The sequence below is a fragment of the Eschrichtius robustus genome, chromosome 2 (assembly GCF_028021215.1).
Source record: "Eschrichtius robustus isolate mEscRob2 chromosome 2, mEscRob2.pri, whole genome shotgun sequence".
Taxonomy (NCBI): domain Eukaryota; kingdom Metazoa; phylum Chordata; class Mammalia; order Artiodactyla; family Eschrichtiidae; genus Eschrichtius; species Eschrichtius robustus.
Genome location: NC_090825.1, coordinates 112438705 through 112461852, shown reverse-complemented (window position 1 = coordinate 112461852; position 23148 = coordinate 112438705). Strand labels below are relative to the sequence as shown.

The following is a 23148-nucleotide window of genomic DNA, read 5'->3' as shown; positions in this document are numbered from 1 at the left end:
TGGAAGATTTCTGGGTCAAATAAAGTTAAATAAGATTATTTTATTAATGACTTTTCACATCCTTTGATAGGATACCACTAATAGTGGTATATATTAGGCAGATTTTCCAAAATTATTTTATAATGAAAACATCTAAAGCTCAAGCTCCTGGGATTAGGGCTCCAAAGAATACTCTGTGAAACCCTTAACTTGCTGAGTCCTCAGGGTCCCTTTTCACTGGGTTACAAATAATTCCGTAAGCTAAGAACATGGGCTTTGAAGTAAGAACAGAACGGGTATAGATCCCAGCTCCTCCCCATAACAGCTATGCAAATCTGAAAAGGTTATTATTTCTTCCTAAGCCTCGGTCTCAATTATAAAATGGGAATACTCTGAGTATCCACTCATCTGGCTATTGTGAGGAAGTAAATGAAATAATCCCTGTAAAGCCCTTTGCACAGGACATGGCACTTAGTAGCACTCAATAAATGCTGACTATTATTATTAATAAGGATGTTGTATAACAATTAAATTGTAAAAGATTAAAAAACAATATTAGTACCAATGATGTTAAAGATACAAGGAGCCAGGCACTCTTATATAACACTACTGTGAGTGCAAACTGGTACTCACCTTGCAGGAGAACAATCTGACAATGTTTTAAGACCAAATTAGATATACCCTTTGGCCTAGCAAATTCCATTTATACATTCATCCTCAAGACTTAATGCGACGAATGTGCAAGGTTTAATGTTCAAGAATGAGCGACGAAGTAAAGTATATTCCAAATAAAGAATATATGGAAACAAACATGTTTGTTTCCATATATTCAAAAATAGGGATTTGATTCATTAAACTGTGGAACATCCATATAATGAAATATGTAACCAAAGAATAGCATAAGAGTGAATTTACTAAAAGGGAAGATTTCAACATAGGACTATTGTAAAGAAGATTATAAAGCAGTATGATCTCATTTTTATGAAAATACAGAAATACAGGCATATGTGAATACGTCTGTATACATAGAAAAAAACTGAGAAGGGTACATAACGAAAAGTTTCCAGTAACTTGCTAACTAAACAAGCCTATGGTAAAACCTCCAGTACAAAAGGAATAACTGCTTCAACTGGTAAGAATAAGGCTTAGAACAACAATACTTACATCAACTGCAGCATCCTCATCATCTGAATCTTGAAGACCAAGAGCAGCTTTTTGTAACTTCTTTCTCTCATTTGCCAAAGCTTGTTCTGTTTCATCAAACTTGAATCCCTTACCAGAGAACCCACTACTCTTTTTAATTATTTTCCCTTCCTTTCAAGGAAAAACAAGAAAGTTAATTTCATAATAAAAAACTTTAATGTTCAGGAATTTATGGCAATTAAATATTTTTCAAGGCGGTGTATGACAATGTAACAAAAACATTTCATCTAGCATGTGAGAAAAAAGAACTCTATGTAGACTACAAAAAATACTAAGTTGAAGCAAAAGGGAGCATTTTGTTTTCACTCCTTTCCCTTCCTCTCTAAAGAGATAAATGAAAATAATCCTATCAAGATTTACAGGTATTAAATATTCAAGATTTAGAACACAATGACTTGCATAAAAATGAGAGTTAAAAAACTCACAGCTTTCTGTTGATCTTTGAAATCACTCCAAAGTTTCTCTAGATCAGGTGGCACTGCAGTCCCTGACAATTCAAGGGCTTTAATTATGTCACCAGCATACCGAGCCTGATCTTCTGTGATGAAAGTATAGGCGTAGCCCTAGTGAATGATGAAAAAGTGGTACTATTAAACACTAACAAGATGAATCCTCCTTAGATCACAAACAAGATAAAATCTGAGTCACCTAATATACCCTCTTTAAGATGACTCCATTACTAAAGAATTTCAAAGACCACAAAAGAGTCCTACTAAATTCTTTAATGGTTGAAAGTGAAATACCTAAGTTTAATATTTAAAAATAAGCAAAACCAGAAAATTTCTAATCTCTTTATGCATAAAGGGAAATACATGTGATTTTTACATAAATGCACAACTCCACTGTCATAAGTATTAACTTTAATATATCTTATTTCTCCCTTTTTGCTTGCATTCCCTTCCTCCACTACCTACTGCACCTCTCTACCCCAGCTAACCTGTATTAACGTCCTAGAATACAGCTTCCCATATTTTTTAAAGACCAATTAAAAGATATAAAAACATACACACATGTATATCTGGTATGTTTTTAACATATACAAAAATGAAGTCAGCTACATCACTTCCCTGGGATTCTCTAAAGCCTAAGGATGCAGGTGTCCCCAGCAGCTCTTTGGTTCAGGCAAGAGAAAGACTGGAGTTGTAAGTAGAGGAACAGCAAACTACAATTAGATTGCCATCTTCACAAAAAGCTCTACCCTACCAGTGAACTGCTATAAATTTTAAAACATGATTTAATATTTTATTTCAGGAGTACCTAGTTACCAGATTTGACCCATGGCCTACTTTTATACGACCCATGAACTAAAAGTGGTATTACATTTTTTAGGGTTGTGTATATACACACACACACACACACACACGATGTGACAGAGACTGTGTGTGGCCCAAAAAGGCTACAATTTTAACTACCTGGCCCTTTACACAAAAAGTTTCCCAAAATCCACAGAATAACTCAGGTTAAAAGAATAAATGCCATCACTACTTATTAGCTATGTAAATTTGGCAAGTAACAATGTCAGTGTGCCTCAACTTTTCTCATCTGTTAAAAGGGGTAATATTATCCACCTCAAAAGGAATTTGTGAGAATAAAATGAGATGATATATGTAAAGCACTCAGAACAGTGGTGGGCATTTAATAAATACTCCATAAATATAACCTATTAATATTATTATTGCTTCAGTATGTAGAAATGTCCACGGTTGTGATATCAAATATATCACCATCAGTGCTTCCAACAATGGAATATTCTGCTGCCTTCAAAAAGAATGAGTTAGAACTATATACTTAACAGAATACAGATAAGTCAAAAAAGCAAATAATATTCATGTGTATGGGGGGGTGAGAACAGGGGTGATAGGTGTGGGCTGAGTGTATTTCATGATCTCTTATTTTAAAAAAAGCAATGAAAGATCTTGACCTATATGCATGTATGTATATACAGAAATTTTTAGGTGGGGAAAAATACCTTTTGGGGACACAAATGGTTAACACTGTCTGCCTACAGAGAACAGCACTTAAGACATGTATATGTACATAAATGATGAACATCAACTATTCCCCATACTCTGATGATGAAGGATTTTCAGAATGTCCCCATAACTCCTATTATCTCCTCTTTATAATCATAAAGAAACACTTGTATTTTAACATAATAGAAATCAACTTTAAAAGCAATTATTTTTACTTTGTTGCCTGCTCTTCCAGTCCGTCCTGCTCTGTGCACATAATCCTCATAATGGTTGGGGCAGCTATAATTTACTACAAGAATCAGATGTTTCACATCTAGGCCTCGGGCAGCAACAGACGTAGCAACAAGAAGTTTGCAGGTCCCATTCTTAAAATCATTTATGATGCTATCTCTGTCATATTGATCAATGCCTGCAAGTAAATTAAAGAGTTGTAAAACCACATATTCAAATTAAATTTTCCATTTCCTCTGACATTCAGACAAAGAAGTTAAACACGGGGTAAAGAACAAATCCAACTTATATTGACCACATGTCCAACAACTACCATACAGAAAGTAAAAGACTTGGGGGGGGGGGGGGGTTGGTGAGGAGTGATAAATTAGGAGTTTGGGATTAAAATATACACACTACTATATATAAAATAGATAACCAACAAGGATCTACAGTATAGCATAGGAAACTATACTCAACATCTTATAATAACCTATAATTGAAAAGAAACTAAAAGAGAATAGATATAATATATAACTGAATCATTTTGCTGTGCACCTGAAACACAACACTGTAAATCAACTGCATGTCAATAAAAAATTTAAAAAACAAACAAAAAAAAAGACTAAGGAAATTGAATGGCAAGATCAAAAGTTACTGCTATTTATGACTTCCAAATCTGCCCTGTTTTGCCCCCTTTCTTATATATAAGGCTTATCACTCCAGAAGCCCAACCTCAGAATCACTAACCTGTATCTCTTATGGGGGCAAACGGGAAAAAGGCAGGTACATTCAGCCTATATTGACAGGATTCAGATCTTTCTAGTTCTCTCACAGGTTCTTTAGAGCCTTGCTACTCACAGTTTTGTCCCAAGGACCAGGAGCAGCATCACATGAGAGCTTGTTAGAAATGCAGAATCTCAGATCCTACCCCAAACTACCGAGTCAGATTCTGCATTTTAACAAGATCCATAGGTGATTACATATGCACATTAAAGTTTATGGTGCACTGCTTAAAAAGTACCCAACTGGATCTCTCTTAAAATTTGTTACTCAAAGAGCCTCAGGATGAGTGACAAAGCAGAGCATAAAATACCAAAATGTTCTTTTACAAAATGTCCAGGCCACAAATATACTTTATGATGGGGTACCTGGGAATCTCTAGTGATCAGAGAAGGGAATGGGATAAATTCTCAAACCTTGAAATTCATTTTTGCAGCAAGAGATATTCTAACATTCCGTATAAAACCTGTGTTTAACATATACAGAACATTTAGCGTCTAAATATTTATCAATATTAATTTATATTACCTAAAGTTTTAAATGTACTCTTCAAAGATTGAATTATGGAAAATATTTGGATCTTATCTCAAGGAAACTAGGATCCAACACTGTACCCAAAAACCTCATAAGAAAAATTAGTGGAATCAGTAACCATATACATTAAGTTTATAATTTAAAAATACCACAACTTTTACTGTAGACTGAGGTATCCTGACACATGTGCAGTAGAGTTAGCAGTTAATGGCAGCAACCATTAACCCTCTTCCTTTTTAACATGACCTCAATTTTGTTATCCACCCAACACATGGTCACATATATCAAACCAGAGATGAGCCTAATTCTCAGTCTCAGGAGGTGAGTAATGATTAGTGTAAACTAGCCCTTCTCAAACTTTCTGTGCTCAGGTTGTCTGTGCACTCTTAAAATTAATAAGAACCAGACCCAGAGAGCTTTAGTTTATCTAGGTCATCTCTATCAATATTTAATGTATTAGAAACTAGAACTGAGGAAAATTTTAAATATTTATTAACTTTTTAAAAAATAATAAAACAATTACATGCTAAAAAAATATATTTTTGTGAAAAGTAACTTTTCCAAAACAATAAAAATAAGGTGCTTCACATTTTTGCAAATCTCTTTGATGTCTGGCTTAACAGAAGATAGTTGGAGTCTCATATCTTCTGCATTCAATCTGTTGCAATTTAACACGCTGTGCAACCTCTAGAAAGCTATACTACGTATACACTGATGAAAGAATGAAAGTGAAAAAGGCAAATAACTTGGCGGGGTTATTATGGAAATATTTTTGACCTCATGAAACCCCTGAAAATCTCAGAAACCTCAGGGGTGCAAGGATAATACATTAAGAACCATTTGTCATTCCCTTGTCTTTGAATGAATTAGGCATAAGCATGTGAAGCCATTCTGACCAAAAAGATGAAGTACAGACAGGGGATTATGGGGAAAAATTTCCTTACATATATAAAAAAATACACATTTACATCAAGGTAGGGGAAATCTTACAGACTAACCCTCCTGTGGGTAACAACTATGAATTCTGGACAAAATATAAAAAACTAACTACCTGAAGGCACCAGAGAGTGACTAAAAGAAGGCAGAAACTGGAAGGGAGTTGACACCTGGAAGAATGCAATGGCACTGGTTGAGTTTACAGGATTTTACTTCTTTATTTTAAACTTTCTGTTTGGGAGCGGGCCCTGAGCAGCCCAGGTAGGGAAGTCAAAACCTGAACAGAAACAGTCTTACTGACAAGAAGAAACAAGAAGAAAGCATTCAGGATAAACTCAGGACCAGAAAAGAGGGGATAAATCCCAGAAAGAACAACAGAGCAGGCACGTCCAACAGTGCATAAAAACATTGTCCAAGGACTTCCCTGGTGGCACAGTGGTTAAGAATCTGCCTGCCAATGTAGGGGACATGGGTTCGAGCCCAGGTCCGGGAAGATCCCACATGCCGCGGAGCAAATAAGTCCATGCGCCACAACTACTGAAGCCCACGCGCCCTAGAGCCCACGCACCGCAACTACTGAGCCCACATGCCGCAAGTACTGAAGCTCATGCATCTAGAACCCGTGCTGCGCAACAAGAGAAGCCTCCGCACTGCAACAAAGCCCCCGCTCACTGCAACTAGAGAAAGCCTGGGTGCAGAAACGAGGAAGGGAGGGAGGGAGGAAGGAATAAAATTAAAAACAAAAAAAAACGCTGCCCAAATATCTGACACCTAAACTATACACACATGTGGCAGAATCCAAGTAGCCCAGCTCTGGCTGAAAGAAATTATTAGAAATTTCAGAGGCTGCCCATTACAAGAAAGACAGTTTCAAATATGGGTCCAGCCAAGTTAATGCCCTATTTAAAAAAAAAAAAAAAAACAAAAAAACTTAAATAAAACATAAGAGAATTCAGACTCTACAAGGTATCATTCACAAATGCCAGTATACAAACCAAAATTACTAGACATACAAAGAAACAGAAAACTATAAAACAAAATCAAAAGAAAAGATAATAGAAACTGACTTCAGATGACCAAGACATTATAATTAATAGTCAAAGATTTTAAAGCAACTATTATAATTGTGATCAAGGAAAAAAACTTTTAAATGCTTATAATGAATGGCTAGGAAATTTAATTAGAGAATCAGTAAAATATAAAAGAGAGCCAACTGGAAATTCTAGAACTAAAAAAAATACAATAATTGAATTTAAAAATTCACTGAATGGGCTTATTATTAGCAGATAAGAGATGACCAAAAATACACAGTGAACTTGAAGACAGAGTCAAAGAAATTATTCAGTCTTAGAGAGAAAAAAGATTGAAAAACAAAGACTGAACATACCATCAGTGATATGTGAGACAGAATCAAAAGGCTTAACATACACACAATTGGAGTCCCAAAAAGAGAGAAGAAAATAGGGCAGTAAAACAATCAATCAATCAATAAATCAAGAAATAACAGTCAAGGGACTTCCCTGGTGGCGCAGTGGATAAGACTCCACACTCCCAGTGCAGGGGGCCCAGGTTCGATCCCTGGTAAGGGAACTAGATCCCACACGCATGCCGCAACTAACAGTTTGCATGCCACAACTAAGGAGCCTGCCTTCCACAACTAAGACCTGGTGCAACCAAATTAATTAATTAAGTAATTAATTTTTTAAAAAAGAAATAACAGCCAAGAATTTCCCAAATTAGATGCAAGACATAAATTTACAGATTCTAGAAGGCGGTAAACCCCAAGGAGAATGAATACAAAGAAAATCATATCTAAATCAACTTACCATACGACCCAGCTATCCCATTCCTGGTTATCTACCCTTGAGAAATGAAATGTTCACACAAAAATCTGGACTTACATATTTAATAGCAGCTCTATTCATAATTGTCTAAAACTGGAAACAACCCAAATGTCCTTCAACAGATAAAGAAATACACAAACAGTGGTACATCCACACAAAATATACTATTAGATAATAAAAAGAAATGAACAATGCAACAACTTGAATGGATCTCAAAGCCATCACGCTGAGTGAAAAAAAAGCCAACTGCAAAAAGCTGTATAATGTGTGACTGCATTTATAGACATTCTTATAAGAGCACATCAGTGGTTTCAAGGAGCTATGTACAAGAGGAAAGAGAACCTTAGAGTTACTCTGCATAGGGATAGGACAAGGGAGTTTTGCGGGGTGAGGGAACTATTCTGTATCCTGATTATGGTGAATCCTTTGGGATGGTTAAAACAGCCAAAAAACTGGAAGTAGCCTAGGTGACCAACAGAAATGACTAAACAAACTATGATATATTTATACACTGGAGTATTACTCAGCAATAAAAGGGAAGAGCTGTTACATCCAACATGGATGAAAACTCAAAAATATATGCAGAGTCAAAGATACCTGATACAAAACAGTCCATAATGTATGGTTCCATTTATCTGAAATTCTAAAACAGGTAAAGTTGGGAAAAAAATGTAAGAAGTGGGGGCAGGGACTGAGGGAAATTTCTGAGGTTACATCTTAACAGAGGTTTGGGTTTCACAACTTACATGAATTTGTCAAAACTCATCAAATGGTACACTCAGAATCTGTATATTTCACTATAGTTTACTTACAGATTTTTTATTTAAAAAAATTTTTAACTAGTGTTAATCATGTGCACACTGAAGTGAAATGTGCTGATGCTGCAACGTATTCTGAAATGTATCAAAAAACTAAGAAAGGGCTTCCCTGGTGGCGCAGTGGTTAAGAATCCCCCTGCCAATGCAGGGGACACAGGTTCCAGCCCTGGTCTGGGAAGATCCCACATGCCACGGAGCAACTAAGCCCGTGTGCCACAACTACTGAGCTTGCGCTCTAGAGCCTGCAAGCCACAACTACTGAAGGCCGCGCGCCAAGAGCCTGTGCTCCACAACAAGAGAGGCCACCGCAATGAGAAGCCCGCGCACCACAACGAAGAGTAGCCCCCGCTCGCTGCAACTAGAGAAAGCCCGCGCGCAGCAACAAAGACCCAACGCAGCCAAAAATAAATAAATAAAAAGAAATTTATTTTTTAAAAAAACTAAGAAAAATTGAGGAGTGGGTAAAAGGACAGATGGCTAAAGATGTGACAGATAAATGTAACAAAATGTTAATTGTAGAATCTAGTATTAGATATTCAAGGGTGTTCACGATATAGTTTTCTCAGATTTTCTGTGTTTGAAAATTTTGGTAATAAAAATGAGGGGGAAGAAAAGCCATAGATATATGGAAAACAGTCTTCCTCCTCTGGAAGTTGTCAGATCTGGAAGTGATGACTGAGCCTGCAGAAGGCTTTTTGCTGCCATAAAGAAAGCTTAGCTTAATAACTAAGTTATTATGCTCAAGATGGCAGTATAGAAACTACAATATGGTAACACTGAGCTACTGCTGAGTGAAGCAATCCTGGAATCGTTTTCCGTTTTTTTTTTTCTTTGGATGCACCTTGCAGCATGTGGCCTCTTAGTTCCCCAACCAGGGATAGAACCCAGGCCCCCTGCAGTGGAAGCACGGAGTCTTAACCACTGGACCGCCAGGGAAGTCCCCTGGAATCGTTCGACCATGGGATTTCATGTTTTGTAAAACAGTAAATATTCCTCATGATTTACAGCAGCTGAGTTCATATTTTCTGTTACTTGCAGAGAACCAAAAGAAAAAGTAACTGATATTAATAGTACATGTCAAAAGTCTCATTGAAGCATTTTGCCCTATTTTAAAATGTCTCTGTTTTCATATATCATAAACACCTGAAAGAAGAAACCATTGTGCTACTTTCCTAATTTCAGCAATATTTACCATATTAAATGCAGGTTGCGTCTTTAAGGAATTTTAAAATTCTTCATTATTAGTGCAAAAATGAAGAAATGGATGACTGACAGAATAGAAATTATAGCCATGGTTTAATGACAGTATTTTCAGATTTCTTCTTTCATTTTTTAACCCAGTTTAGAGGAAAGTTTAGAGGAATGCAGGTATGTGATAAATCAAAAATAGAGTATTAAGAACAATATGCTCTCCATATATTTTGTTCATAAACTACAATTACCTGGCCTTTGTGCTCTAACAAAAAAGTCAAGCAACTGTGGAATGCTCTAATTGTTGAACTGAGAAAATTGTCTCAGGTTAACAAAACCAGGAGTGGGCAGAACACATCCACTCTCCAACCTCCTGCCTCCCTTTCTCCCTCCACTAGACCTGAAGACTAGAGAACTACAGGTGGCTCTGGAAGTGGCAGCACTCAGAGTGTCTCTGAGCTTCCTTCTCACTATTCAGAAGAGTAAGCAGGAATAAACAGCTATTATTCCATTAAGCGATAGGTTCTGCAAATCAGCCTGACTGCCCCTTTACGGAGGTCAATCTTAGAAGAACAGAAATACCATAATCTCCATCCTACAAATGAACAAGTCCAGGATTTTCTGTCATTTGGTCACAATCCAGAGTGAGTAGCATCTTGCGGTTGCAATAATCCTAGCAGGAAGAATGGACTAAATGTTTTGTAGTTTGTATTCTTTTTTCTTCTAAAGGGGCACAAAACTGTATGCATTTCAGACATACTAACACCCACACTTCTCACAACTAATGCCATTACATTATGTATTATGCATGAAATGCACATTAATTACATGTGCACATTAGGAATTTCATGGTTACACCTTTAAAAAAAATAATTCTTCAAAAGCCCTACATAATTTCATGCTGCGGAGCAACTAAGCCTGTGCACCACAACTACTGAGCCTGCGCTCTAGAGCCCGCGAGCCACAACTGCTGAGTCCACGTGCCACAACTACTGAAGCCCGGGCACGTAGAGCCCGTGCTCCACAACAAGAGAAGCCACTGCAATGAGAAGCCCGTGCACCACAACGAAGCGTAGCCCCCACTCACCACAACTGGAGAAAGCCCGCACGCGGCAACGAAGACCCAACACAGCCAAAAATAAATAAATAAATAAATAAATTTAGCTTTTAAAAAATGTAACTCACAACTTTAAAAATAAATAAATGAAAAGGAAAACACAACGAGTCATTTTCAAACATTAAAAGTTAACCAAATACATATCCTCAAAGCCCTTTTAATTGCATTCCACATGAAGCCTTGTGTGGTAGATTGTATTTTCCAAAGACAGCAGCAAAAGCATGTCCTATCCCACATGCTCTTCTGCATATCGAATGACATATTCCCATAACGCGGTGGAGTCTATGCCTCCATTCCTTTGAATGTGGGCCAGTCTAGTGACTATTTTGACCTATAGAATATGGTGGAAATAAAATTTCCACCACTTCCCATTATCCTCCTTAACTGTCTTGGCAGCTTCTGGTTCTTGCCTTCTGGCCAAGCAGCCTCACAAGGGAAAGAGTCAGGACTCGTGGCCAACAGCCTGACTGAGCTCTCAGTCAAGAGCCAGTACCAACTTGTCAGCTGCCTAAGTAAGGCAAATTGGAAATGGATCCCTAACCCCAACTGAGCCATCCGAGTAGACAGAGCATGAAAGAAAGACTAGTTATGTGTGCTAAGAGCTACACAAATTGCAGATTCATTAAAAAAGAAAAAAAAAATACGACTGTTGCCACTAAATTTGGGGGTGGTTTGTCACAAAGCCATATTGCCAGAACACTTGGTTAGTGAGTTTAATTCAAACTGTCTCTGTTCCATATGTTTAGTGTTCTAAGTCCCACATATATATAACAATGGCGATATTACACAGAAATTAATTAAAGCTCTAATGTGAATCATAATAAAAACCTCTAGGTAGCATGGTACAATGGAAAGAATAGAACATAAATCAAAAATTTTAAGTTCATAGAAACCAAGCCTATCGATCTGCACCTGAGTGACCAGCTGAGTTGGCCTCTGGAGACTGCGGATAAGCCAACCTTGCCTAGACAACCGAGTGAGAGGTACCCCGGTGGTTAGTGATTTCCTCCTGCCTCCTCACACAGTACCTGGGATTCTCATGACAGCAGTGACTGGTGAGGGACTTGACCAAGGGAGCCCCCCTCATCTCCCTCCAGTAGCGGTTAAGCTCATGGAGCGTGGACCCACCCAGGGTGGGTTCCAGTTCTGGCTCCACCATTTCTGTGTCACCCTGGCAAAGTTTCTTAACCTCACTATGCCTCGGTTCCATCTTAAGGTAAAAATATCTTAAAAGACAATAATGGTACGTACAGCATAGGGCTGTTTTGGGGATTAAATGAGTTATACTAAAGCACTGAGGCATTTCCTGGCACGTGGAAAGCGCTCTAAGGCAACTGCAGTTCTTTGATGTCTCAGTCTGTTTTTAGTTTGCGGATTCGGGAAAGTCATCAGAGACCATGTCCCTCCTCTGTTTCAGAAACTCCAAAGGCTCCCTTTGATTACAGCAGGGGCTCCGAAGTGATGGTGGAGGGTGAGGGGGTGGTGGGGGGAGAGGTAACATAGGGTGTGTGCCATATGATACGTTGGGGGAGTGGGAAGAAAATACTAGAATATTTCTAATTTTTGTGTTTTTTAATTTCTTGTTTGTGTGTTAATGTTTATAAAGAGCATAATATTACATTAGTTGTACATATAAATAACTTGTAAATAAATATTGGGGGTTTGGGCTGAAAAAAAATTTTTTAAGTTCAATTCCTCCTTAGCTGATTAAATGGTTATAGAATTTGATCAAACCAATGTGTTGTTGTCTTATTTTCTTTAACGCTAAGATGAAATAAAATAATGCTTACCCCCCCACAGAACTGTTGTGAATGAAAACTGACATGGATGACATAAAATTTACTGCTAAATTAGAGACAAAGGAAATACACAGCACAGTGCTTGGCTAAGTTAAGTACTTAACAGAGACTTCATTAAACATTACCTCCATGAAGAGACATGCAAGGGTAAGAAGCTCTCATTAAATCTTTCAGAAGACCATCAGCATGTTCCTGCTTATCCACAAATATAATGACAGATCCTGATTCTTGATAATGGCCTAGAAGTTCAAGTAGCTTCAAGAATTTCTTTTCTTCTTCAATCACAATCTGAAAACAACACAACGTACCAAGTTAATGGAGTAAAAATCCAAATACATTTCATGAACAAAAATATTCATTTTATTTGTGGCAAATAAATAAACAACAAACATCTTCCTATAACTTTAGGAAGGGGTAGGAAAATGTTGATTTTAATTGGTAAACCACTAAGACCAAAAGAAAAATTGTAACTTTTCAGAGACTAAGAGCCTTACAAATGCGGACAGATGATCATCTGTTCTCTCTCTGACTCTTAACTTCGCATCCTATTAACCAAAGAATAACATAGGTATGTGACATTTTATCACCAGCCCACCACTTCTGGTGAAAAAAACTAAAAGAGCATTTAAACAGACAGTTCCATGGAAGAGCAAATTCAAATATATTTGGTAGGGCTTCCCTGGTGGCACAGTGGTTAAGAATCTGCCTGCCAATGCAGCGGACACGGGTTCAAGCCCTGGTCCAGGAAGATCCCACATGCTGTGGAGCAACTAAGCCCGTGTACCACAACTACTGAGCCTGCGCTCTAGAGCACGTGAGCCACAACTACTGAAGCCTGCGCACCTAGAGCCCGTGCTCCACGAGAGAAACCACCACAATGAGAAGCCCACGCACCGCAACGAAGAGTAGCCCCCACTCACCACAACTAGAGAAAGCCTGCACGCAGCAATGAAGACCCAGTGCAGAAATAAATGAATAAGTAAATAAAAATTTTTTAAAAAATATATATATATATTTGGTAAAATGTTAAAGGCTGCAGTTGATGTGTACTATTTAATTTTAGAAATTATCTGCCTACATCACAACGATTCCAAAAGGATGACACAGTGCCTAAACATACAGGGAACTGGGGGTTTCCTAAGGACTGTACCCACCACTTGTTGCTCCACATCTGAGCAAACCACACTTCTGCCTCCAACCTGCACTTCAATGGGTTTACTCAGGATTCTGCGAGCCAAGGCCTCCATAGCTCTGGGGAAAGTAGCTGAAAACATAACTGTCTGTCGGTCAGGACGAACATTATCCACAATGCGCATGACCTGAGAAAACATTACAAATAAGCATGGTGAGGGTAGTCTCCAAAAATTGTAGGACGGTAAAGCCAAGTAGAAGGAACTTTTAAGAACATCTATTCAGTGACTTTTAAATGTGTTACCTTAGAATATTATAATTGATTTTACCCTAAAATTTGCCCCTCTCATAGTTTCCCCCTCTCAAGAAATGGCAACTCTAGTCATTTTGGTTTATGCCAAAAATCTAGGAGCCATCCGTAACTACTCTCTCTCTTACTCATCTCACACCCAAGCCATCAACAAATTCAGTAGTCTTGATCTTCAAACTAAACCTACAATGCAACTATTCCTCACTGCTATTTCTGTTTTCCTTCATTTATTCAACACATTTTTACTGAGCAACCATTATGTGCCAGGCATTGTTCTAAGTGCTTAGAATATGCAATAAAAATAGAGAAAAACTTGTCTTAATAGAGCTTATATTCTAATGAGGATGGATAAACAAATATATTATGTTACAAATGGTGATAAGAGCTACAGGAAAACAAAGAACAATGATGGTGGACATACTGTTGAGGGAGTGGGATTCACAATTTCTTTAAAAAAGAAAATAAAAGAAAGAAAAAGAAGAAAGAAAACCAATGGAGACAAAAAGAAATTCTGAGGGAGAATAATCCTCACCTCATATCTGGCTAAATGTCAAATAAATGTGAGGGTAGACCAAAGACTTTCCAGACATGCAAAGACTCAAAGAATGTACTTCCAAGCACTTTCTACTGAAAAAGCAGTCCATAAACAAAGGAATATACCAAGAAAAAGCCATGAGATCAATTTCTGGTTAAAAATGAAAGATTGAACACATGCATCTATTTTTACACCCTCCAGAAATGACAAAACATTATAGAAAGGAGATTTTTTAAAATTCACGATGATATGTCTCAAAACAAAAGCAACTAATTAGGACAGAGTTTTGGTGAGGGGGCATGAAAATGTTCGGATATTGGACAGTGGTGATGGTTGTAAAGTTCCAGGAATACAATAAAAACCACTGAACTGACTGGGAAAGGGCACCTAGCTCCATATTCCACCTGATTTCTTCAACTCCCTCTACTCTCTTTCTACAAATGGACCTGCTGCCTCTACTAGAACACAAAGATAAAAAGCATATTCAATATCTCCCTCCTACAAAGTAACCTGTTTAATCTCCCCAAAATGCTTATCCAGTCCTTTTTCACATTACGCTCAGATCAAGCTCCCTATAGCTTCCCCACTATCCCAGTCCAACTTGTTGGGACCCAAAGGATAAATTTAATGCTTCTTTCAAGTGATAGACTTTATTCAAAGAGTTAAAGGATGCTACCAAATCCCCTACTTCAAGCTAAATATTCCTCATTCCTTTAACTGTTTCTCACATGGCTCAAGTATTAGTCCTTATAAATATAAATAGTCCTGTTTATTCTTATATGCTCCTCTGTATCTCATTTAGAATGTGGTCCCTAAATCTAAACACAATACATGCACTATCATATGACAGGTAATACATATTTGGAGAATACATGAATAAACAGAAAAGAATGAACACTTTAACCATATCCCTTTCCAATATTCCATTTCTATTACTGCAGTTTGTGATTTAAAAGCATTTTTTCGGCATCCATAGCACACTGACAACTCATACAGCTCCTCTTGCTAAGAAAACTTTCTACCACCTTTTAAAAAAATTAATTAATTAATTAATTATTTATTTACTTATTGACTGGTAGATTGATTGATTGCTGAGCCGGGTCTTAGTTGTGGCATGCCGGCTCTTAGTTGCAGCATGCATGTGGGATCTAGTTCCCCAACCAGGGATCGAACCTGGGCACCATGCATTGGAAGCATGGAGTCTTACCCACTGGACCACCAGGGAAGTCCCTCTACCACCTTTTAACATGTTTTTCTTTAGGCTTTTTTTTTTTTGTAGCCTTTACGCTTTTATCACTAAAATTTTGTATTGAAGGAAACTGCACATATGAAGAATATAAAATCTAAGCTAGACAAATGCTTTGGGCCTTAGTTTTTACATTTGGAGAATGTAAACAACCTGTGCTATCTAGATCATGAGGTAGTGAAAAGCATGAATTAAAGCAATTTATTTGGAAGTACAATGAAAACTATAAAATATGAAAGCTTAAGTTTCTATTAGGACTCCACTTCTAATTTTACCAATGATGGTTTTAGATGGCTTAGGAAAGCCTGCGCAAATACCTCCTGAACAAGTTTAATGAAGAATCCAAAACATAAATATCTATTTCAATTCCCTACGTCCTCAATCCACTGTATGACCACACAACAGAAATGTGTGTGAGAATTTCAGAAACCATACAAATATTTCATGCTCCTGGCAGTTACAAGGTTTACTTTATAGTTCAAAACACTAAGAAATTTAATAAATACCTGTGGTTCAAAACCCATGTCAAACATTCTGTCTGCTTCATCTAAAACAACATAAGTCACTCTTCGAAGATTTGTAACCCGACCTAACATGAGGAAAAAAAATAAAGACAAAAAGAAAACTAAAAATCAGTCACAATTCATTTTATGACCACCAAAATCTTTAAAAAACTGTAAAGGGAACTAAAATGCCTGACTTAACCAGAGGGGTGAGTTAGGTATCTTTAAACAGTGAAAAGAAACTTTGGTTTACAATATCTTAATCTACTGGCAAATACTTTCTGACAATGGGTATATGAGGCCCTTTATTTTGTCAAACTCGTCTCTTGCATACCATCATAGGGCCTGAAGAACCTGTAAAATTCAGAAAACAGCCCTCTCCAAAACACATCATAAAACTAAGACTGAGATGGAGCATCGAGCCACATCAGCCATTATCTCACAGCATCACCTAGGAAAAAACATATTAGAGATTACAGCGTATGTGTGGAAAGCAAGTTCCAGTGCTAACTACTTCAGACGCAGAAAACCTCTCTTTACAATACTTTATGTAGTACATAACCTACTTATATACAGTTAGAAGCTTCTAACGGGCATGTCAAAACATAAATAAGAAGCTATTCAATATCACTAGGTAACTAACATATTACACAAAAATGTTAAAAATCAATGTATTACATAGATACATTTTTCTATACAAAGATATAAATCCTATTTTACACAGTGCTCCCACTGGTTTAAATAAATGCAACTGGCTTCTTAGCCAGAAAAAACTAAATACATAGACAGGAAACCCTTTCTAAAGGATTAACACAAGCATTTCTATCAATTGTTGATTCAATCACCTGGCAAAAACATGTATAAAACAGTTATTAAATATAAACCAAAAGGACAGATAAAGGGAAAAGATAAAATTAATGAAGATGAATTTCAGGAGGAGACAATCAATGCAGCATTGAGAAAAAACACGGAATTATTTCATCAGCATTCAACCCAAAACTTTTCATATGCTATACAAGCACAATGACTTATCAATACCAATGTCACTTTACCAACTTCATGTAGAATTAGAATTAAGTGTACACAGAAATCCAAGCAAAATGCTATTAGAAACATGCATTACTCAAAGTTTTAAATACTCTACGATATATATACACTGAATACTACAATGGAAACCTTTGAAAGCATTTTCTTCAAAAAACAGAAATGTGCCAAAATAAATGCTTTCTAATATTTAAGTATTCCATACTAACATGTGCAGCCCCAATTAGTTTTGCAGGTTTGGGAACAGCATTAAATTACCTACCTTTGATGGTTTAAGTCTCGGAAGCCCAGTTCTATAAATCTTGAAGGGCCTTTCTCCACAGAAGTTAAATAATGTCAACAGTTTAGTAACAGTTTTGATAGGGAATAATTTAACAAAGCACAATATTTGAGCTAAAAACATGCAAATTTACAAAAGAGAAATTTTCTTGAAGCTGCAAGATCTTAACTTATCTAGTATTCTAAGAGTGTACTAGCTCCTATGGAGAAAAGGTCTAAATTGTACAATTAAAAAAATATAGTCTCCCACCCTGTTAAAAGCAAAGCTAGGCCAAAACTGAATTAAGAATCCACGTTAAGTGCTTAAAAAAAAAAAAAAAAATCAGATGGAGTAGTTGTGAAAAAAATTTTTTTAATTAAATTGCAAAAATATTATGAATACTTGCAACAAAAGCTTGTTACAATACAAATTTCAAGATATTACAGCTTCAAGAAGAAATGTAGAAACCCTTTGGTGGTTTCTTGTTTCTTGTATCTGCTTTAAAAAAATGTACAGAATTCAAAAAGGAGAAAAGAGAACAAAAAAACAAACAACAACAACAAAAGACCCCCAACACCCCTGACTTACCACTGTTAGCTGCTAACATGTCAATCATTCGACCAGGTGTGCAAACAATAATTTCAGCACCTCTTTTCAGCTCAGCAATCTAATAAGAAAAGATGAAATTTTATAGTGTATTTATCACTAATGCTTCTTTACAGAGTTGAAAATACTGAGGTCCTTGCAGAGCTCCATAAGGTAAGACAGCCAGGTCTGATTAGAAGACACCAAAGCCTCCTGCTTAATTCTTTGGAATGCTGGAGCACTACTAAAGGAATAGGAAGCAGCAGAAAGACCACATGATGCTGTAACTTTGAAATCAATGAAAACCAGAGGTTTTTACCAATTTTAATTTGACACAACTCCTCAAAACCAAGAAAGGAATATGAGAGAGCAGTAAATAAAGAAATTTGATAGATCAATGTTTTTCAAATTGAGATTTGTTTCCATTAGTGAATCACAAAATCAGTAAGTCACAACCTGCGTTTTAAAAATGAAATAGGGGCTTCCCTGGTGGCGCAGTGGTTGAGAATCTGCCTGCCAATGCCGGGCACATGGGTTCGAGCCCTGGTCTGGGAAGATCCCACATGCCACAGAGCGGCTGGGCCCGTGGGCCACAACTACTGAGCCTGCGCGTCTGGAGCCTGTGCTCCGCAATGGGAGAGGCCGCGGCAGTGAGAGGCCCGAGCACCGCGATGAGGAGTGGCCCCCGCTTGCCACAACTGGAGAAAGCCCTCACACAGAAACGAAGACCCAACACAGCCAAAAATAAATAAATAAATAAATTTATAAAAATGAAATAGAATGGAAAACACCAGACTTTGTTAGACATCATAAAACTTTGACTTCTATATAAATATGCATGCATGTACCAGCTTATTTTGTAACTGTATTTACTATAGGCTATGGCCAAAAAAACTGACACAGATAAACTTAGAAAACTAAGTTCAAGTGTTTAAAATAGCATTGGGATAACAAAAGCGAATATTCCCAAGATGTGTCTAAAATCTGAGAAGACAAGTCCTCAGAAAGGGTTTTGGGGTTAAATATGTTCAGAAAACGCCACTTAATTTATCCCATTTTTTCTAGCATCACAATATACAATAGCTTATTAACAACTAAGAAGTCTTGCAGGAAAGAAAATTTTAACTTTGCATAGTCCAACATTTCCAAAATTTATTTGACCACAGAACCCAGGATTTTTCCTTCTTCTAGTTAAAACAAAATATCTGATGACTAGCATTCTTTAGAAGACACATGGAGAAATGCCAATCTAAAGAGAGTGAATGAAGGTATGTTTAAATAATTCTCACTAAAATCATTTAAGAATGCAGATGAAACTCTGATATTAATACATCCCACTGAAAACCACATTTTAAAGATGCCATTTAGATTAGAGAAAATAAATGTTGGTCCAGGAATCATAAGACCTAGATTCTAGGACAAAGTCTTACTAAGCTAAAGACTTTGGTCAACTTAACCTTTCTGAACATCTGTAAAATGGAAAAAATAATCTGCTTCCTTGAGCGGGGAAAGACAAGCACGGGAAAGCTAAGATATGAAAATGGCTCAAAAATTCTAAAATATAACTTTAATATAATTCATTCTTACTATTATTTTCACACCTCATTTTAAAGATTTTAGAAGCAATCAATACAGAAAACACTAAAGCAAAAAATCACTTTTACATTATTAAGTCATTCAATTTTTAAAAAGATTGGAAAAACTGAATGTTCCTTTTATAACTACCTGCTCACTGATTCCTGTTCCTCCATAAACACAGACCACTCTAAGGCCCAAGGTCTTCGAAAACTTCTTACATTCTTTAGTAATTTGTAAAGCCAGTTCTCGAGTTGGAGTCATGATGACAGCTGAAAAGATAAATATGTCAAAAGCCTAACCACCAAAATTCTTGAGAGGCTAAGCTTTATAGTGTTAAATTTAACCTCTGCAATCAAGTTCAGATCTTAGTCTAATTTTTGTTTTAATTTGTTTTATGCACCTTTGAAAATCCTATTTCAAAAGTTCTGTAATAGCAGAGATTGTGGTGAAGGATAATTTTAAGAAGATTTTAAGAACATGCTATAGGAAGATAAATGAGAGTTAAATACCTTACTCAACCATCAGGAAAATACTTGGTTGAAAAGAATGCAAATCATTCTCAACTGCAAATCACAGAGCAAAGATAATCAAGTGACTCACTGTGCTGAAGAGCCATGCCGTGGCTTCCGGAAACAACCTTGGTCTGAGGGGCACACACAGAGGAGAAATATACTGTGCCCTCTGTTGCCAAGAGAGGAGTTGAACAACTTTCCAAAACCCTACTCAAATTTGGAGAAGAGATCTCTGCCAAATGAATCAAGAAAACTGAATCTAAAGACCTAATCCTGAATGAAATGTTGGCACTACAGCCTTTTAAGGCCAAAAAAAAAAGAAAAGAAAAATACACTTCCCTACAATCTTCTATGTTGAGTTTATAGATCCATTGATATGGGCTAAGAACAAACCTCAACATAAATAAACAGATAGATGCACGAGGAGTCTACCTGCCGAGTCAGAGTTTAAAAACTGAGCTGTGCCAGGAGAGGCTGTTTTTGTACTTCTGAGATGTCACTCCAGAGCTCTGAAGATTCTCACTCCACCTGCTGGTAAGGGGAAATCAGCCCCAAAGTGCCAAATTTATAAAGGAAATGTACATAAAGACATCTTTATTGTTATAATTAACATTACAAAGCATCAGGTCTTTCTGATTAACTGACAACAAAGTTGTTAACTGAAAAAATAGTTTAATGAAAGGAATTGTACCTATTGGCCCCTCTCCTTCTTCTAATGACCTCTGATCCATGATGTGTCTAAACATGGGCAACAGAAAGGCAATGGTCTTTCCACTTCCTGTCTTGGCAATACCAATCAAATCTCGTCCAGACATTATAGCAGGAATCGCCTGGGTTTGGATTGGCGTAGGCTTTTCATAACCATGCCTTAAAAAGCAAACCAAAGGAAGACAAGGTAAGAACTGTGATCTCTGGGTCCCTCAAACTGTAAAAGTTTTCCAAAATGTATATCCATACAATGAAAAGGAATGAAGTACTGAGACATTCTACATCATGGATGATGTAGAAATATTTGAAAATACTACGCTAATTGAAAGAAGCCAGTCACAAAAGACTGTATTAGTATGATCTTATTTATATGAAATGTCCAGAATAGAAAAATCTATAAAAATAGATGAGAGGTTGCCTAATGTGGAGGAGAAAGGAGAAAACTGACTACTAATGGATCCAGGCCTCTTTCGGGGATAATGAAAATATTCTAAAATTAGATTATGGTAATGACTGCACAACTCCATAAATATACTAAAAATCATCAAATTGTAAACTTAAAGGGTAAATTTTATGGTATGTAAATTATATCTCAATAAAACTGTTTAAGAAAAAAAAATCAAGTTTTTCCATTAGAGTAAAAATGTAAGCAAAGGAATTATTTGTGTAAAGGGCTATTTTTAGTAGCAAGATATTGAAAAATGTGGACAACCACTGAACACTTACTTTTTGAGAGAGTTTAAGATCTTCATAGAAATCCCACACTGAACCCAAGATTTAATTGGTTTGGGGCAACCTTTTCCCTTGACAATAATGCCCTCCATTTCCAACCGAAATACATTCACCTCTACAAAACAAAATCCAGATTAAAAACTCTTAAATATTGTTCTATTAGTGCCTTCTACTTTTCAATGAGGCATGGTAAGATTAAGAATTTTCAATTCTTTTCTAGTGCTCCTGAAGGTAATTCCATAGAAAAGCTACGTGACAAAGCACTGAACAGCTCAGAGAGACAACTAAAGTGATTACTGTTGCAACCAATTAGGAACAAAAGAAACACTCCAATTTCTACAATTTGGCTTTTATTTTGACTTAAATTGTACCAGCAATAAAAGAACAATGATTGACAAGTAATACAACCACTTGTTCTTCAAGCAAGGGTTGCCCAGATTATCCTTATTCTATCAATATCACACAGATTCACATTGGTTCCTAACTCTCAAATATCAGAAAAGGTTAACAATATTTTATTTGCTAACTTCACATGAAGAGTATTTTCAATGCTAAAAATCTCAACTACATGAGCCAAACTAATTTTTGCTCATTTTTTTTAATGTTTCCAAAAACACACTAATTCTTCACTGCTCCAAATCTTTGTGGATGTCGTCCTACTCTCTAGAATGACTTCTCGCCTTCTAGTTCCCTCTCATTTCTCCAGGTAAGCCAGGCAAATTCCTCCTACTCATGCATCAACTCACAGGCCTATCAACATTCCTCGCAGGCAAGGTGAAGTGTACTCCCTCTGTTCCCACAATAACCAATAAATGAATAAAAAAATTCTACCCTCTTGAGACATTTTTGCCAGTTCTGGAACTTCAACATAAAAGTTTTTTCTGAATTGTTCATATTCAATTTTTCCATGATCCACTGGTTCTAGAAGCTTTCTCTGCTTTGTCTGATAACCTGTAAGGGCAGTCTGAAGATCAACTTCTTCCTCCTCTGAAGAATACTACAATTAAAAAAGAAAAATTAAGAGCTAAATCCATTACTACTTTCTCCTATGGGAAGAAATATTCCTAGTTTTAAAGATCCTCCTCTCCTAGAAAATATTCTTTGGCTTTTATTTTATTTTCTGAATTTTCCAACTTAGTTTATTTCTTCTTTGCCCTTATAGAAAGCTATAATAACAATATAAAGCTAAAATAAAAAAATAATTTTAACACGGCTTTAATAAAGTTTTCCTATAGTTTTCTCTATATAAATCTTTACAATGAGTGCTAATAGGAAAAAAATTTAATTTATTCTGTCACTTCATTTCTTCTCTCCCTATTCTATGTCTGGGATGAGCTGATGAGGGACAAAGGGGAATCAAAAAGTGGGCATACACTTGAGCCGCAACACGGATGAACCTAGAGAATATCATATTATGTGAATTTAGTCAGACAGAGAAAGACAAATATTATATGAGATCACTTATACGTGGAATCTAAAAAATAATACAAATGAATTTATTTGCAAAACAGAAACAGACTCACAGACACAGAAAACAAACTTAGGGCTATCAAAGGGGAAAGGGGAAGGAGAGGGATAAATTAGGAGTATGGGATTAACAGACACAAACTGCTATACA

General features: G+C 36.6%; 1 protein-coding gene across 3 annotated transcripts in view; it reads right to left on the bottom strand.

Annotated features, from left to right (window-relative positions):
- Positions 1 to 23148, bottom strand: part of DDX46 (DEAD-box helicase 46) — a 57434-nt gene that overhangs the window by 18470 nt on the left and 15816 nt on the right. For all 3 annotated transcript variants that reach the window (XR_011073110.1, XM_068535915.1, XM_068535916.1), the window contains exons 8-18: positions 22362 to 22527; positions 21525 to 21645; positions 20782 to 20957; positions 19726 to 19847; positions 18004 to 18082; positions 16116 to 16198; positions 13542 to 13706; positions 12513 to 12675; positions 3371 to 3564; positions 1608 to 1745; positions 1144 to 1293 (exon numbers count right to left, since the gene is read on the bottom strand). Coding sequence is in view for 2 of the 3 variants with exons in the window: in XM_068535915.1 (XP_068392016.1) it covers positions 1144 to 1293; positions 1608 to 1745; positions 3371 to 3564; positions 12513 to 12675; positions 13542 to 13706; positions 16116 to 16198; positions 18004 to 18082; positions 19726 to 19847; positions 20782 to 20957; positions 21525 to 21645; positions 22362 to 22527 (1557 nt within the window). In the remaining variant the exon portion in view is untranslated. The remainder of the gene's footprint in view (positions 1 to 1143; positions 1294 to 1607; positions 1746 to 3370; positions 3565 to 12512; positions 12676 to 13541; positions 13707 to 16115; positions 16199 to 18003; positions 18083 to 19725; positions 19848 to 20781; positions 20958 to 21524; positions 21646 to 22361; positions 22528 to 23148) is intronic.